The following is a 16,306-nucleotide window of genomic DNA, read 5'->3' as shown; positions in this document are numbered from 1 at the left end:
GTCGTATAAAAAGTTTTGAATTAAATCAAAAGGAGCCTCATTGACACTCCGCTTTAGTGCATTCTTACAGCTACCAATACCAATAACGATAAGAATGAAGTTGTGTGGTTGCAGGCAATTTAGTGTGACACATACAGTACTAGGATTGATTGAAGGATCAGCAGATGCTGTGCTGTAAATGCACGAGAATACGGCCACCACTTTAGAGACGTCTCTAAACCAGGCATTACTGGATGGCAAACGAGAGAGGGGGGTGGATTAATCAATCAGACACTTATGTGCGCACACAATCAAATCGAACCCATCGATTCAATACACCGCCGAATTATATATATATATAAAAACTCTTCTCCCTCTTAATGAATGGATTAATGAATTTTTGATTTTCCCTCCCAGCGCGCTAACAAGTGCTTCCTGCCGGCAGCTCGGGACGGGGTGAGAGGTCAGCGGTAAGAGAGGCTTGCTCCCAGAGACGCGGCTCTGTGAGCCGCCGCAGCCCGCTACAATGTGACCCCGGCCGCCGTCGCCGCCGCTGCTGCAGCTGCCTGGCTGCCGTCACTGTGCCATCAGCGTGCGGGGCGGTGCGGTGCGGTGCGGGCAGGCAGGCAGGCGGGCGGGCGCAGCCGGGCCCCCTCTCGCCAGTCCGTCGCTCCGGGAGGCAGGTAGGTGAGGGAAACCGTCCGTCCGCACTCCTGACCGAGACAGCAGCTGCCCACCAGATCCGCTGCAGATACCCGACAGCCGCGTTCGTCGTCTTTGGCGTTATCCTGTCCATCCTTTCGATTTGACATGGTGCACTCATTTGTTTCTGCTCTCCGTGGCAGGCTGTCTTATCGCTGCACTGACGGGGGAAAAAGCGACACTGGTAAGGAGCGGGGGATCCCGGGACATTGTGTTGAAAACTACAGTTTGCTCTGGGCATCACAAGGACACCTGTGAGTTTGGTCTTTTTTTTCTGCCTTAGGGAATGGGATGTGTTGTTCTTGTTGTTGTTTGTGTGTGAATGCGTGGTTTTTACAGCGGGATGTACGCACACCGTATTGTAAATACTCCCCGGTTTGCAGTCAGTGCCGTGTCCCTGTCGCCTCCCCGGGCTCAGGCAGCGCTGTAGACGGGCCTCTTGTCCGTTCTGTTGTTGTGACCGGACGGCCACCTACCGCTGCGGCCCGGGCGGAGGGCGTACAGACCGTGATGCCGCGATGGAAGGGTTAAAAAGTTACCCATACCAATGCGCAGTGCACAACAGCAATAATATGATCAATCATGATAATAGTACGTCATAAAAAAGTTTTTCTCTTGGCTCTTTGCTTTGGTGTCGTGTACGATTATCCATCTGGCTGTCGGATTGACTGCTCACCTGGCTCTCTCAGTTATTTCTGTCATGATGCACAGTGAGGTGAGGAAGATTCTGTTTGTGATCATCCTTAATAGGAATTCTCTGGCACTGACCTGCAATAGCAATACAATAGCTCTTGTTGCACTATAGTGTCTTATAAGAACAGAGCTCAAATCTACTGTTGTAGCATGTTCTTAGTATACTCTGTCTCACAGATTGTATAAGGTGCTCACTGTGATATTTCCAGTGAGAGAATATTAGATGTACATCTGGTCAATGTTGTAACACCATGTCATTCATTATTTAGGGTAAAGGGGTGGAAGAAATGAAGTTTTTCCTTTACAGAAAACAGCTACCATTTGCCTTTTCTTGTCCGTGAGATGGATTTGATGCACAGTTAGAATAAATGGGAAGATTCTGATTTATGGAAGCCGCAAAAGCCACAGAAATGCGATATTTCAGATATTGTTAATTAGAACAGCAGGTAGTGTGTCTATAAAGGTATTGGGACGCCAGTAACGACATCATTGGTCCACAGATGATCTAAGAAAAAATGGCTGCAGCTCATTCTCTTTCAGCTTGGAGGCAGGGTCCCCTGGTCTTCTTCCTAAAGTCCTGGCAGGAGCAGAATTTGCTGAAATTAAAATCCCATTTCTCAAGAAAGGCCCCGAGACCTGTCTAGAGTCTAGCGAGAACGTCAATATAGTTTTAGTAACCAAGGACTTCCCCACCTTCACAGAAAATGAAATTAAAATGAAAATAAGACATGGCCGCTGTTTTCTTCTAAGGAGGAGAAAGCAGAACTTGATTAATTTGAAGATTTTCATTCAAACCTTCTCATAGGTTCTGTGTAATTCAAGGCACTAATGCAAACTGAATCGCACTCTTAGATAAGGCTCGTAAAAGCCATATCAGCTCACACGCCACCCTCTCGGGTGAAATTACCCCCCAAGGAGCTCCTGGGTGCAGGTCATTTCTTTCCTCCGTTGTTGCTTCTCGTCACGGAGGTCCAGGTGAAGAGACGTCCGTGAAAGATTTAAACGCTGGGCGATGTTTTACAAATGGAACCTGTGTCTGTGATTGCGTATGAACGCCACGAGCTAACTGCGCCAGGGCAGCCTGGCTGGGAGATGCCTGGCGGTTTGGGCCCGCGGTGGGCGCGCTGCTGACGGGTTTCGGTGTTGACTCTCCAAGCTGCCGGGATGGAGTGCTGTTCCGAGGAGCCCCGCTACACCATCGAGCAGATCGACCTCCTGCAGCGCCTGCGGTGGTCGGGGATGTCCAAGCCGCAGATCCTGCACGCGCTCGAATCGCTGGAGCGCCTCGACTCCGAGCAGAGCCACAAGCCCCCGCAGCCGCGCCCCCCCTGCTACGACAACCACAGCGGCAGCACCTTCGAGCCCACGGCCGCCGCCTCCTCCTCCTCCTCCTCTTCCTTGTCCTCCTTCACCTCGGCTACCACCCAGACCCAGAGCCTGGCCGCCTCCCCATCACCTAGCAACAGCTACGAAGCCTCCCCACCTCCCCTATACCCTGCCGGTGGGGGTCAGAGGTCTTTCAGCTATGACCTTGCGGAGGACATGGGGGACTGGGATGTAGAGGAGAAAGTGGAGGAGTATATGAGGTAAAGTACGAGTGCTAGACACATGCGTAGATGTTTGCAGTAGACATAAGGACAGCCCTCAGTCAGTACTGCTGATGATTCCAGGGACTTTTGTCTCTCTGTTCAGGAGACAGCAGGCACCTGGAGGACAAGTTAAAGTACAAATGGATTAGATGGGAAAGGGCTAAAATCATCTTCTTATCTAATTCTGGATCTGCTGCTTGCCTCACCAGCTTGTCTGAATGAAACATCGTCTCGTGTTTCAGGAGGGACAGCAACGTGGTGAAGGAGGAGATTAAAGTGTTCCTCAACAACAGGAGGATCTCCCAGGCCATTGTGGGTCAGGTCACAGGTAAAACTCCAAAAGGTGATAGTGTGTCCAAAGCTGATAACTCTTTAAGATTATCCGGAGATTTTTTGCTGACTTCCGTGACCAAGCTTTAATCCAATAATGCTCAACTGATGGCCATAAAGACATTATCCGCTAGCTGAGCTGTTGAATACCTTAGTTTGAAATGCCTTTTGATTTCCTGATTAGATAACTATTTAGTAAGTTAGCTTTGATTTGGAGCGCTTTAAAGCAAGAGTGAGCAGTCCTGGCACTGGAGGATTGGTGTGTCTGCAGATTTCTAAGTCTCTTCAACGCACCTGCAGAGTTTGGAGGAGTAAACAACTCTGACCACTAGCTATATTAACTGTCTCTCCTGTTCTCCTTCTAAAGCTCAGCCATTCTGATATTTTAACAGCATGTGCCCTTGTAGAGCATGCAGCTAGGGCAGCTGCTTCACCACTGCAGCTTGAAAACTCCTCAACTGGGTATAATGCCTTTGCACAGCTCCCTGACAGGATATTCTCATGCTCTGTCTTGTTTGAAGCATGCCGTGCTGCTTAGTTTGCCCTGTGGATGACTGGGGTAGAGCAGACAGTCCCAAGCTCTGGTTTCACAGGCGATCTCCACTTGTTCCCAAAGTAATAAAATATAAGATGGCAGTTATTGCTACCGGTAACGTCAAGTGACGGTCACTTCTGTTTTTAGGATTGTGCTGCACATGGGAGCTGCACATCACTGTCATTTTTTAAAAGACTGCCCCCTACAGCTCAGAGACGGGGAGGAAAGGAGAATTATCGTGTGACTTAGTTGGTAAAGAAGTAAGAGAGAGGCTGAGTGAGGCAGACTGGGTTAGAAGCTAGAGCTGAATAGTTTGAACCTACAATACAAGGATGGGAGAGACCAGTGGTGACTTCAAAAGAGGCCTCATTATTGGGGCTAGATCAGACGGCACATCGATAACACAGACCATGAACCTGCCAGGAATGGGGTGAGGGACTGGGAAGGATGAAATGTGGCCCAGATATTGGACACTGAGAGGGAGGAAGTGGCCATACTGTGATCTGGTATCTAAGAGTGTGCAGAACATCTGTGAGTCCCGAGACTAATGACCAACATTGTGCCCCTATAGGTCACTGATTACTAGTTTATTAAGGAAGCAGTCTTCACTGTTAGTCTCCTCAGATAAATACAGATGCTTTTCACTTGATCTCGGGCCTGAATTGTGTCCCTGTTAACCCACGTCTTGCCCTTCTTGGTCACGTGTTGCGGCGTCAGGCATCAGTCAGAGCTATATCTCCCAGTGGCTGCTGCAGCAGGGCCTGGAGATGAGCGACCCCAAGAGGAGAGCGTTCTACCGCTGGTACCTGCTGGAGCGCAACAGCCCAGGTGAGAGCGGCGCGGCGGCTTCAGGGGGAAGCCGGCCAACGCAGCGCCCCGAGTTCTGAGCCCCTCTCTGCCCCCTGCAGGAGCCACCCTGTCCCTGCGCCCGCTGGTGAAGGAGGAGCCCGAGTGGCGGCCCAGCAGCAGCCCCGGGGGAGGCGGGGCCGGGGGCGGGCTGCTGAGGCTGCGCAGGGGGAGTCGCTTCACCTGGAGGAAGGAATGCCTGTCCGTCATGGAGAGGTGAGCCAATCACACGGCAGCCCTTCGTCTCCTGAGCGTACAGCCTTGCAGGGGCCTGACAGAAGCTCCTAGGGCAGGGGTGGCCAGTTCAAGTCCTCAGGAGCCACATTTCGCATGGGTCTATACTTATCTTTAATTGACTATGTCTCAGATGTTAATTGATTATTAGCTTAATCAATCAATCAATTAATCAGATCATGTACCTATGCACAAAGACGGATCATGGTCCACAGAACACTGTGAAGTAAACCATCCTTACCTTTTTTTTTAATTCTTGGTAATTGTGACCAGCCCACTCACTTCAAGTAGAACTCTTTGTCGAAGAGATGATGATGAGTCAGGGCTCTTGATGACCTCGGACTCCACAGTAGTACATAGTCTCTTTCCTGCGGCAGGCCGTGGGGGGTGGGGGCAGTTCAAACTACCATCCACTGATCCCCCTGCACCCCTCTGCCTCAACCCGCTGTCCCTTTCCCTCAGTCCCACCGGGCTCCTCTGACACACTGGTTATTATATCTCAGTTTCTTCATAGAGAACCAGTATCCTGACGAGTCAAAGAGGGAGGAGATAGCCAGCGCCTGCAACACCGTCATCCAGAAACCAGGTGAGTGTCACAGCCCGGGTGCACTCTGCCTGAAAAGGCCATTGAATATCATCTTCCACACAAGTCAGGAATGCTCTTTTTTAGGGATGCATTTTTCTGGTGCTGCACTGCACCAGTTGTTGTGTGACTGTCTAAATTTCAAATACAAATATAAGGCCATAAATGCCTTAATTAGCAGAGTTTAATATTCTACTCAAGTCGTACATTGTAGAAGCTTTAAATAGAACCTAGAAGTGTGTTTGACTGAGGCCCTGGAGGACTGGAACTGGAGACCCCAGTTGTACAGTGAAACTGTATGGTTTTAGTTATTTCACAACTATCTTAGCTTGGAGAAAAAAGGAATGTACATCCAGATGTTCCACCAGCTGTCCTCCTCTTCGCTCCCACAGGCTGCAAGCTCTCCGAGTTTGAGCGGGTCACAGCTCTCAAAGTGTACAACTGGTTCGCAAACCGCCGCAAGGAGATGAAGAGACGGGCGAATATCGGTATGTCAGCCACCATCTGTCCAGGAGACAAGTCCCTCTTACTTAGTGCCCTTTTCAAGCAGGCTCCAGACAGAGACAGACCTGGTTTCAGTAAGAGATGAGTGAGCGAATATCTTTCTTCAGCTTCCACAGCTGAGAGAGCTTTTCCCACAGGTTTGTTTTTTGCTGTTTCTTTTAATTGAACAGCCTCCCTTAAATGCAAACCTGTTGTTTGCTCTGTCATTTAATTTGCGTACTGAGCAAAAAGTATATATTGTATGAATAATAGAAGTGTGACAAAAAGTGACTATTCTGTACTATAATTGTCATCTTCTTGGTTTTAAGATGTGTCAGATAAAGAATGAAAGTGTTTGCTAATGCCTGTTATCTGTCTTAATTCTAATTTAGGTGCAACTTCAAACTTGCTTTTGTAGTGTTGCACCGGCAAAGTTATTGGCCTCAGTTTTTGGAAGATTGTTTTATTTTAACATCTCCTGCTTGTATAGAAGCTGCTATCCTTGAGAGCCATGGTATTGAAGTCCAGAGCCCGAGCTGCCACTCCAATGCAGATGAGATCGAGGGCCCAGAGTTTAATGAGCAGGTGAGCTGAAGAGCCTTATAGCACTTGATTCAAACTCTACAGAGGGTCTGCCACAGAAGGACAAGTTTGAAACGTTGCTCAAGGAAGTGGTGAAAATATAACACTACATCTTAATTCTGATACCTTACAATTGCGTCATGTCCTTCACAGGAAGTCTTCCCCTCCAGGAAGGATGCTGACCAGGAGCCGGTCTCGTTGGCTGTCGAGGCAGAAGCGCTCCCGAGCCCTGCAGCCCTGCGGGCGTCCAGCCAGAAGGCCGATTTGAAGACGGAGGCAGCCGACGAGGAGTGACAGGAAGAGGGCCGGTCGCTTTGGCAAACCCAGGGTGCAGCCCCTTCCTGCAGAGACCCGAAACTCCTGCCTTCACCATGTCAGAGGGTGGCGGGGCGGGGCGGGCGCCCGCGGCGTGAGGAATTTCCCCCGGGGGGTGCAGGGGGACAGGGGCGAGACCCACCATATGTAACTACGATAATCATACTAATAGTAACGGCAACCGTAACCAATATTAATCGCAACGTAGTGTCTTCTGGGATCGCCTGGAAAGGGGAGGGACCCGTGGCGCGAGGTTGGGGATCGCAGAAGAGGCAGCTCAGCTTGCAGCGCCTTCGCGACCACTTTCCGTTCCCCGTTTTACCGCTCTGTAAATGCGACGGCTTAGCGTGCACTGCAGAATCCCGGCGGCCCTGCCGCTGGCTCGAACCGTCAACAGGAAGCAAAGCAAGATGCCCGTCTGCAGGGGGGGGCAGCGTGTGCGCCGAGGAGAAGGCTTGAGCGCAGTCTGTGGGGGCAGCCCTCAGGGTTGAGTGGCAGCCAGTCTGTTCCACCAGGAATGCAGCCTCTCTGGTAATGGCAGGATAGGACACTGAGTGGAGATGCAATCTCAGGCACCGTTGTCTTTGTGGACAGGCCAAGCAAGAGAGTTAAAACCCACAAAGTTGAGATCACCCTGGTGGTAAAACATTGGTTGGCTAATAGAACATCTGTAATGGAGAATGCACTGTACTTAGTGTATTATATGTAGTGCTACTCTCTGTATAAGAAACAGTTCCCCTCTCACTTTGACACCTGCTGAATCCAACGTGTTGTCTTGGAATGACACCTCCTGCCCAGTGTAAGAGAAATAGCTACGCTGTGTGCGGAGCGAACGAGGAGAGTTTGTGGGTAGCCAGCTTCGGGTTTTGTCATACAGTGTAGGATCATCCTTTTTTCCCAGTAGATTATTAGGCTCTAAGGGATGTTGCTTAAAACAAAGCAGGTCAGAAGTACCAGCAGCAAAGTGTGTCAGGTGCAATTGTATTATAGTAGGGTTGCATATTACCCAGTATTCTAACCGACAGCTGTATTGTCCTACACCTAGGGTTTTGCATTGGATATGACTCACCTCACATTTTCAGACAACTGATTTAGACCATTTTTAACTTCATTCTATTCAACAGTCAGTCACCCAGGAAACCTGGTATATAAATGCTTTCACGGGCTGATCTCTCCTGAACAGGTGGGGATGTGTATCTCTTTGTATGTTTGAATTATCAGAGGGATAGACGAATTTTTAACAGATGGGAACCCGCAAGGATGTAGGGTACAAGGAGCCGCACAGCTTTTACGGTGGGAGTCTGTTCTGCAGTGCGTGCCTCTGTGGATTTGATTAACAAGGGAATAGACAGCAGTTGCCGGAATCTGCTTCCCGTTGATCAGCAGTAATATCTTGAGGTAGCCTGATGTAATGCTTCTGCTTGATTTAAGCAAAAATAAATAAGAAAAAATAAAACTCATGCAGTTCATTCCCTGATGCCTCGGATTGTTTTCTAGCCTTGCATCTCATCCAGCCTTTTCTCTGAGAAACCTAGGAATCCCCTCCAGAAAGCATGGGATGAGCAGATAAGAGATTTAAATAAAATTAAATTAATTTTAAATTAAATAAAAATTAAGATTAGTCTAGGCTTCTTTAATCAAGAAAAACCTATCAATAATTCCAATATATACCTATTTTTAAAAGTCTTGCTTTTATCTTCCTGGTAATTTGTGTGTGTGTTGGGGGGGGGGTTCCCCAACCTCTTCCAAAAAGGATCAGCCAGACAATCATGCAGACCACTCCAGCACAGCGCTTCCCAAGCTTGCAGTGTCTCACATCTACAGCGGAGGGGAAATTCTGAAAATTCTGAAATAAAGGACTGCATACCTATTTGTTAATAAACAATTTATTCACATGAATATTTACAAAACCATGTTCTATGTTTTATAAAACAGAAATAAAGTCCTACTCATTAAGTAGAGACACTTAAATCAGGGGTTCAGTGGCTTCGTGATGAAAGAGGGGAACTGAAGGTCTGCAAGAAGCAAAGACACTCATCTGCAGCAGTTTTAAGTGATGCCAATCTTTTTCTTCAAAACCTGATTGCTGTACTCATCGGGTTACCTGGAACAGCTGGATTTTATGTTTCTCCATCTGTGAGGCCCAATTCCAAGTAGGGATCAATATATTTCATTAACAGGACCACGTGAAAGCTTTAAGGCTAATATTGTGCAGGATGCATTTAAATTCAAATGGTAGGATTAAGGAGCACTTCAGATAGAACCCCAAAATGTCTGCACATATTTGGGTTTTAAATGGTTGACGCAGCTCAGCCCTTCAGCATCTCTCTGTAACCCTGCAATGCCAAGTGGGGTGATAATCACACAGAACTGCACCACTGAATCGATGCACTGGGATCGTAAACCAGCGTTAGAGCTCACAGTTCTCCGTCCAAACCAAAGTTTTTCCTGGGCTGTGCAGCGTTGCTGCTACACATATTCCCCGCAGTCTGAAATGATCACCTTCTGTTTGGGCTTGCCATCCTTCGAACCCTGAGCCTGAGAAGAAAAACACATGAAGAGCCATCAGAAGGTAAGTAAGTGTGCTACTCATATACTTAAAATCAGGATGCACCACTAAGCTTTACACATGCACTGCATGTGGCTACTAAGTCTACCAGAAATGCACTTCTGCTTGAATGTGATCAACATTAGATGGGTGAACTGAAGAAAGTTTTTTTGTATATAAACTGACTAGTAAGGGATCAGTTAATATACCGGTCATTCAAGCCCCCTGCCCCTCCTCTCCTGAACCCCAGTCTCTCCTGCCCTTAGCCCCTCCTACGCTGAACACGTCCCTCCTGAACCAGTCTCTCCTGCCCCATGCTCAGCCCCTCCTCTCCTGAACCCCAGTCTTGCCTGCCCCACCTCTCGTGCCCAGCCGCTCCTCCCCTGAACCCCTGTCTCTCCTGCCCCCTGCTCAGCCCCTCCTCTCCTGAACCCCCCGTCTGGCCCAGTGCTCACCTCCATAGCTCTCACCACATCCATGCCCTCCATCACCTCCCCGAACACCACATGCTTGCCGTCCAGCCAGTCTGTCTTGTCGCAGGTGATGAAGAACTGGGAGCCGTTGCTGTTGGGGCCGGAGTTGGCCAGGGACAGCAGCCCTGCAGCAGAAAGACGACACCCCAGGAGACTCAGGAGACCCGCTGAGGTATAGTAAGCCTCTCTCTCCCATGAAAACTTGTGAATACTATGTGAATTAAAATGAATGGCATTCACTGTAAATTATTTTTCAAACGCTGCTAGCAAAATCTGTTGCAGCGCACTTGGGGTAAAGAGGAAAAACAGAATTAGGAGGTTTAAACTTTACCTGCTGCAACACAAAACAGACAAAGTCAGGTGCTGCAGTAGTATTAAGCACTTCAAAATGCCGCACAAGACTAGAGTTCCTTAATTTTTTCCCCCAAGTCATCTTCCACAAAGTCACAACCCTTTTTCCAAAACAAAATAAACCTCTTTATATTCCTCATCCAAAATAACGACTACGTTTGAAAACCTCCTGCAGAACAGATGCAGGTTCAGACGCGTGTGCAGACTTCGTTCAGGCGAGCTGCAAGATCGAAATGTCATCAAGGGGGAGACCTTGTCTGCGCCCCCCCTCACAGCCTGCAGCCCCCAGAGGCCACGGCAACACCCCGCCCCCTGCCGAACGCGGCGCCCCCACCTGGCCCGGTGTGCTTCAGGATGAAGTTCTCGTCGTCAAACTTGCGCCCGTAGATGGACTTGCCGCCGGTGCCGTTGTGGTGGGTGAAGTCGCCGCCCTGGCACATGAACTGCGGGATGATGCGGTGGAAGCTGCTGCCCTTGAAGCCGAAGCCCTTCTCGTGGGTGCACAGGCAGCGGAAGTTCTCTGCCGCGGGGGGAGAGACAGCGCGCGTGAGACCGCACCGTTCCCAACGCCCAGCGGAATCCGAGCCAGGCTGACCTACCACCCTCCAGGAAAGCAGAAGCCGAGTTCTTGCAGGTTTGCTCCAATTAAGGGGCCATCTTACAAAAAATGTAGCCAGAACCCCTTTAACCATTTACAACTGCAATTCCTGGCGTTTCTCTCCTACTTTTCATCCCAAACTCTTTACACAGAAGAGAGGATCCACTCCACCCACCACTGCCGTACTGTTCCCACCTGGGTGACAGGTGGTTGTCATTATGCACATGCACCCCCCACATGTTATTGGGATTGGGTCATGCAGAAGTGAGAAATTATTTTGCCAATTAAAGGAGAAATCTGGGCAGCCTAGACTGTGCATGGATACCTTCAAATTGAGCAAGGATATCTTCAATGACCAAGCAGTCGGGACCTCAGTTTACCTTCTTATGTGAAGAAGACAGAACACTGTTCCCAGTCACCATACTGGAACTTTGTTTTTTCAAAATTCCAGTCCACAGGGAAAAGCACCACCTACTGGTCTGGCAACACCACTCACAGCAGCAACCAGACTGGTTAGCCTTTAAAAGTCTGCCACCCCAGCGCTCGCCAGGCGCAGCCCTGTTCGGCCTCCGAGAGCCGGCAAGATCACCAGCTACAAGGAGGCAGCAGCAGCTTGCATTGCCATCCGACACAACGCTGCCAAGCCTTTAACAACTCGACAATTTCGACAAAGAACTTCACCATCATCGATCGACTCAACGATGCCCCGGGGCTTGATCAAAAGAAGCTGTGGCAGGGAGGGTGTGCTGGAGCTCACAGTGACAGGGTGTCCCGGACGAGCCCGCGAGCTGCTGTACCTGCGGTCATGGGCACAATGTCCGCGCGCAGCAGAAACCGCAGGCGGCCGGCAGGCTTGTTGCCGATCTTGATGTCCATGTACACCTGGGGGTTGACACGCCCCTTCTTGGCCGGTGGCTCACCCTGCAACACAGTGGTCAGACCAGAGCAGTCGGAGTCAGTCTGGAACGCACGTGGACACGCCAACTCACAAATTGCATATTCAACACACACACACACACGCAGACACACACACACGCAGACACACACACACGCTCTTGTGGGCCAGCGAACCACTTTCTCTCCCAATGGAAACACGCGCACACCGACGTACCTCCTGCGTCTCTGAGCTGGCCTGCTCTGCGGCTGGCTCTGCTCCTTCAGCCTCCTCTGTGGTCTTTCCCGAGAACTTCTTCAGCCAGTCGTCATCTGACCACACTGGGGGGGGAGGAGAGAAAGGCAGGAGAAAGGGACTGTTAATGTTGGGGATAACCGCAGACAGACCCTGTATGACCCTGAGAAAATCACTGCCTGTCCTGTAGGGTCTTTCTCTTCATGTTCCATGTGTTAACACAGCTTCTATAGAGCTTGAATGATGGATAGTTTCTACCCAAAACTTGTAAAGATCTCCAGTGAGCACCATATACATGTATACCAATTTTAATATTACTGGTAAAATAAGATTTGAATCAGGCGGCACTCTGCGCCTCTCACCTGGGCGTGAGGAGCCCTCCTTGATTCTCATGGGCTTGGCGATGTTCACTCTGATGGTCCGGCCAAACAGCTCTGACTCATTCTGCCGGGGAGACACAGAGACCACAGGGCACATGACTGCACAGCCCTGGCCCAGCTCCCACTGAGACCACCCTGCTTCAGCTCAGGGAACACAGGGAAGAGGCAAGTGCACTGCAAATTCAGCTCCATCTAGCAGAGACGTGAAAGCCCGGGCATTTTACCATGAATTGTTCGCTCACTTCTGAACAGCAGCTTTAATTACTGGTTTGCACACGCATAGCGTAAATAAGAGGAAACAGTATTCAGACAAGACAGAAATGCAAAGGCCTTATTGCAGGAAGCAGTGCTACAGGACACACGAAAAACAGTACTGAGTGGACTGAAGGGAGGGCTGGCTGCCGTCTTACTCACCATGTTGTCGATGGCGGCTGCAGCATCCTGGTTGAGAGAAATAACACACACAAAAAATTAAACACAGAAGCAGCACAGTTTAAATTCAGCGGGTGATTAAAATTAGGCAGAAGAAGAAAAAAACCCGTTTAAACTTCTGAGCAAGTTCTTATGTGAAAGTACTTTTAATATTTCTTTGCTCTGACCATTTTATTAAAAGATCACTATATTTACTGGTAAAATCATTATGTAAAAAAGGAAATGTGTGTTAATTTTATCATCTCCTTACAGCAAGGGTCTGCAACTCTGGTCCTGGCTAGCTGCAATGTCTTCTGCTTGACACAATCAGTTGTTTAATGGGTAGTCCAGACCTCTGCTCACAGAGCATTTAGTGATGCCTGTTAAGGCTGCAGGAGTTCTCCAGGACCAGGATTGTAGAGCTAAGCAATGAGACACTGCAGAGACAGGCCAATCACTGCACTTCACCCACTTCAGATGAGAGAGCCATTCAGCGGCTCTCCAACCTATCTCCACTATTTTGTAGACAGGTTGAAGAGTCAACAAATCAGAATGTGTTTTTGAGTAAACATTCTAAAGTACAGGAAGATCATTAGATACTTTTACGATGAGGTGATGGATATTTGATATTACATTAGACACTACAACTACGAGTTAAATTGTTAACGTTTTTAGGAAGAAGTCAGACCCTGTGATGATGTGCGTGCGAGACAACACTCACCTCAGCCAGCTCAAACTCAATAAATGCAAATCCTCTGTGCTTTTCTGCAAACAGAGAGCAGTACAGGTATTAAAAGAACAGACAACACTTCACAATAACACAAAGTTTGCAAGCGAAAGGGTGCCGTTTGGTCCATCTAGCCTGCTTGGTAGTCAGAAGCTTACTGATCCCGTGACTAAATCCAGTTGTTCCCTGAAAGAAACCTGCATCGACTTCAACACAGTTTCTATTTGGAAAACCAATAAAAAGGAACTTTAGGGAACCCAAATCATTCAAACCCAAATGCAATTTAGCTTTGATATTGTAGAGAACACCTCTATTCTTTCATGCTTTAAAGACAAAGCAGTAAGGACCAGGTCTTCACATCTCATCTGAAGTGTGGCACCTGCTAAAGCAGGGGAGGTCCAGTCACCTGTGTGGAGCTTTGGTTAGGAAACTGGTCCAGATGGAAGAGTGGCACCTCCTGCTCAGCCAAAACCACCTTTAGCACCAAACTGATAGTCCTTTGAAGTCTCCAGCCCAGCACTGTCCCAGCACATCCTGGCTTAGTCTCAGAGATCTGACAAGATCAATGTCAGCCAGCGGTTATATCACCCTGCAACCTACGGCTGGGAGCCCCTGAAACTCAGCAGGTGTGCGCCTGGCCAGTACCTGGAGGGGAGACTCCTGGGAAAGCTCAGGCTGCTGCTGGAAGAGGTGTTAGTGGGCCCAGTAGGGGGCGCTCACCCTGTGTTCTGTGTGGCCCCAGGGGTCACTATCCTGTAAAAAGGCATAGTAATGGCAACACTGCTGTCAGACTACTTCCAAGGCTGGACAGTTAATTTTTGGCGGCCCTATCGTTTTCTGTAAGACATGTGGGAAACCATTTTTCGCAGCGTGTGTGTTAACCTGTCTCATAGTCCAGAGGGATCTGGATGTCGGTGATGTCGCCAAAGGGAATGAACGCCGCGTGCAGAACCTTCTCGTCCACCTCCTCCGCGAGGCCACCTGCGAGACAGGGAGACTCACACGTGACCAAGGCGATCCCCAAGCGTCAGTAAAGGGTCCCCGCCGCACGTCGGCGTCACACTACAGGAGGAGCGCCGCGTGAATGTAAACAAACAACATGTTCGAGCACGGAAACATCCTGACAAGGGTAACACAGGCATTGTTTTCCACAAATAGACCCCTTCAAAAATATCATTCTTCTTTATAAATATAGAACAAATTTACAAAAATAAAACAGTTAAAAATATAAAACACCTTTAAAACAAATAGTGTAAACAAATTAGTATTGCGCTATAACGTGTAATATAATGGGCACATTATCTCACAAGTACACACCTGGCTCACTGCCCAACCCTACGACTTGCGACTCGCTACCAGAAAATCAAACGGTGTGATTTTATCGTGGCGAGTTGCAGAGAGTGGTGGGGGCTGTTAAGAGCGCTATGACTGAGTCGCTGGGGGTGTCACACGACACAGCTGACGGTAACGGGCGCACACTGCGACTCTACAACTCGCTGTGAGTTTCTTCCGATCGTGTACATGAAGGCTATAACTGAAAATCCTAGGAAAAGTCACGTAGTGTGACGCCGGCATTAGGGACCTAATGGGATATATAGGGGGATTGCTCCCCAGAAGAACAACGCAAGAACAAGGTAAACGTGGAGGTTAGGGTTTTTGCCCATGTGAGCTAGCACACAGGGGCTTTTTCCATGAGAATCAATGAAATAAAAGGAGGTTGTAGAACAGAAGTGAGACTAAATGTGTGTTTCAGACTTAGCTACTCAAACACAGTATATAACTATACATCCACACAAAACATTTACCAGTTTTACTATATCCTTTCACTCACTTTTATCTTGACTTACCAATCATTTTAACAAAACATCAATTTAAGCAAACGTCTGTTAAGCTAACACTTGTTTCTATCATATTGCTTTCTGAGAAGTAGACAAGTTGGGCGTGATCATCAACTCATACAATAGTCCACAAGAGTACTCAAAGGACTTCAAATAGTGCCTGGGTGCAACCATCAAGTCGGTGTTTTCCCAATATGTCAACTTAAATCGGGGCTGACAAGCGTCTCAAACAGCAAAAGACTAAAACTGAACAGAAATAAACCATTCAGAATAAAAACAATCGACATTTAAGGGATACGCATGTGGTGGTCAAGCTTTTCACAAAACAAGTGCAACTGTAATATGTCGCTTTAATTACGTCATTGTCCCGCTCATCGTTTGAATGTGCTAGAGGTACCGCTGCCAGCCAGGGCTATTTTTTTAAATGCACGGCATGCTTTTGCAATTCATCCTTTAAATTAAAAACAAAGTGTTTATTAAACAGTATATCAAAAGACACTGGTGAGATGGGCACTGGGGATCAAGGAATGAGTTCACCAAGAAACCATTAACACTTATTGAAACCTAATCTTCAAGACTAAGACAAAGAAAGAGCCGTATCTTGCAGAGCAGTAAAATGTCATTCAAACTTTCTTATTTCTTCATACAATTCACAAAAGCAGTTTTTTAAACAACTTACCAACATACAGCACACGCTTGGCGGCCGCCATCTTCACTGTGCCCTTTGACCCAACATAAACCCCGCCCTTTCCTGTGCAACTCCTTCAGACGTCCGTTCCGTGCGGCAGTAAGTCCCACACGTGGTTCAGTATAGATCCGTGAGATTGTGCGCGTCCGAGTTCAGTGTTAGGCAGAAATTACACCCATTTTTAAATTGCCGTAGTTTTTGTTTAGAGCCTATATGACAGCTGAAGATTGGCGGCTAAAAAGACATCAAGTAGGTTGTGTCGCTGGATGAATTTCAGTACGGTGGGATTTGT

General features: G+C 48.4%; 2 protein-coding genes across 4 annotated transcripts; one reads left to right on the top strand and one right to left on the bottom strand.

Moving 5' to 3' along the window:
- The first annotated feature begins 418 nt into the window (after nucleotides 1–418).
- LOC148649609 (homeobox-containing protein 1) lies at nucleotides 419–8,340 on the top strand. Of its 3 annotated transcripts, none has more exons than XM_088602522.1 (10): nucleotides 419–662; nucleotides 825–935; nucleotides 2,531–2,960; nucleotides 3,206–3,306; nucleotides 4,546–4,656; nucleotides 4,737–4,890; nucleotides 5,412–5,494; nucleotides 5,884–5,979; nucleotides 6,465–6,559; nucleotides 6,710–8,340. In XM_088602522.1, exons 3-10 carry the CDS (start codon nucleotides 2,539–2,541, stop codon nucleotides 6,848–6,850), a joined length of 1,203 nt encoding a protein of 400 aa, XP_088458648.1. In that variant the 5' UTR covers nucleotides 419–662; nucleotides 825–935; nucleotides 2,531–2,538; the 3' UTR covers nucleotides 6,851–8,340. The 3 variants fall into 3 exon arrangements, with proteins under 3 accessions (XP_088458648.1, XP_088458649.1, XP_088458650.1); XM_088602523.1 differs by having other exon boundaries at nucleotides 419–666; XM_088602524.1 differs by having other exon boundaries at nucleotides 420–662; nucleotides 3,206–3,291.
- Nucleotides 8,341–8,741: 401 nt separating this feature from the next.
- ppie (peptidylprolyl isomerase E (cyclophilin E)) lies at nucleotides 8,742–16,098 on the bottom strand. The gene is made up of 10 exons (XM_088602526.1): nucleotides 16,006–16,098; nucleotides 14,371–14,469; nucleotides 13,483–13,526; nucleotides 12,765–12,791; nucleotides 12,333–12,414; nucleotides 11,953–12,056; nucleotides 11,639–11,762; nucleotides 10,578–10,763; nucleotides 9,875–10,017; nucleotides 8,742–9,409 (listed from the first exon to the last, which is right to left on the bottom strand). The coding sequence occupies exons 1-10, from the start codon at nucleotides 16,034–16,036 to the stop codon at nucleotides 9,341–9,343; spliced, it is 909 nt and encodes a 302-aa protein (XP_088458652.1). The 5' UTR covers nucleotides 16,037–16,098; the 3' UTR covers nucleotides 8,742–9,340.
- Between the last annotated feature and the right edge of the window lie 208 nt (nucleotides 16,099–16,306).

Source organism: Lepisosteus platostomus, chromosome 13 (genome assembly GCF_059453375.1).
Source record: "Lepisosteus platostomus isolate fLepPlt1 chromosome 13, fLepPlt1.hap1, whole genome shotgun sequence".
Taxonomy (NCBI): Eukaryota; Metazoa; Chordata; class Actinopteri; order Semionotiformes; family Lepisosteidae; genus Lepisosteus; species Lepisosteus platostomus.
This window is presented reverse-complemented; position numbering and strand designations above follow the sequence as displayed.

Bases quoted from the DNA above. Each gene is read 5' to 3' on its own strand.
- LOC148649609 (XM_088602522.1), top strand. From the start codon at position 2,539: ATGGAGTGCTGTTCCGAGGAGCCCCGCTACACCATCGAGCAGATCGAC. The intron at 2,961-3,205 runs GTAAAGTACGAG...CTCGTGTTTCAG, and splicing joins AAAGTGGAGGAGTATATGAG to GAGGGACAGCAACGTGGTGA. The intron at 5,980-6,464 runs GTATGTCAGCCA...CTGCTTGTATAG, and splicing joins GAAGAGACGGGCGAATATCG to AAGCTGCTATCCTTGAGAGC.
- ppie (XM_088602526.1), bottom strand. From the start codon at position 16,036: ATGGCGGCCGCCAAGCGTGTGCTGTATGTTG. The intron at 14,470-16,005 runs GTAAGTTGTTTA...CCTGTCTCGCAG, and splicing joins CAAGCGTGTGCTGTATGTTG to GTGGCCTCGCGGAGGAGGTG. The intron at 11,763-11,952 runs GTACGTCGGTGT...ACTGTGTTGCAG, and splicing joins CCAGCTCAGAGACGCAGGAG to GGTGAGCCACCGGCCAAGAA.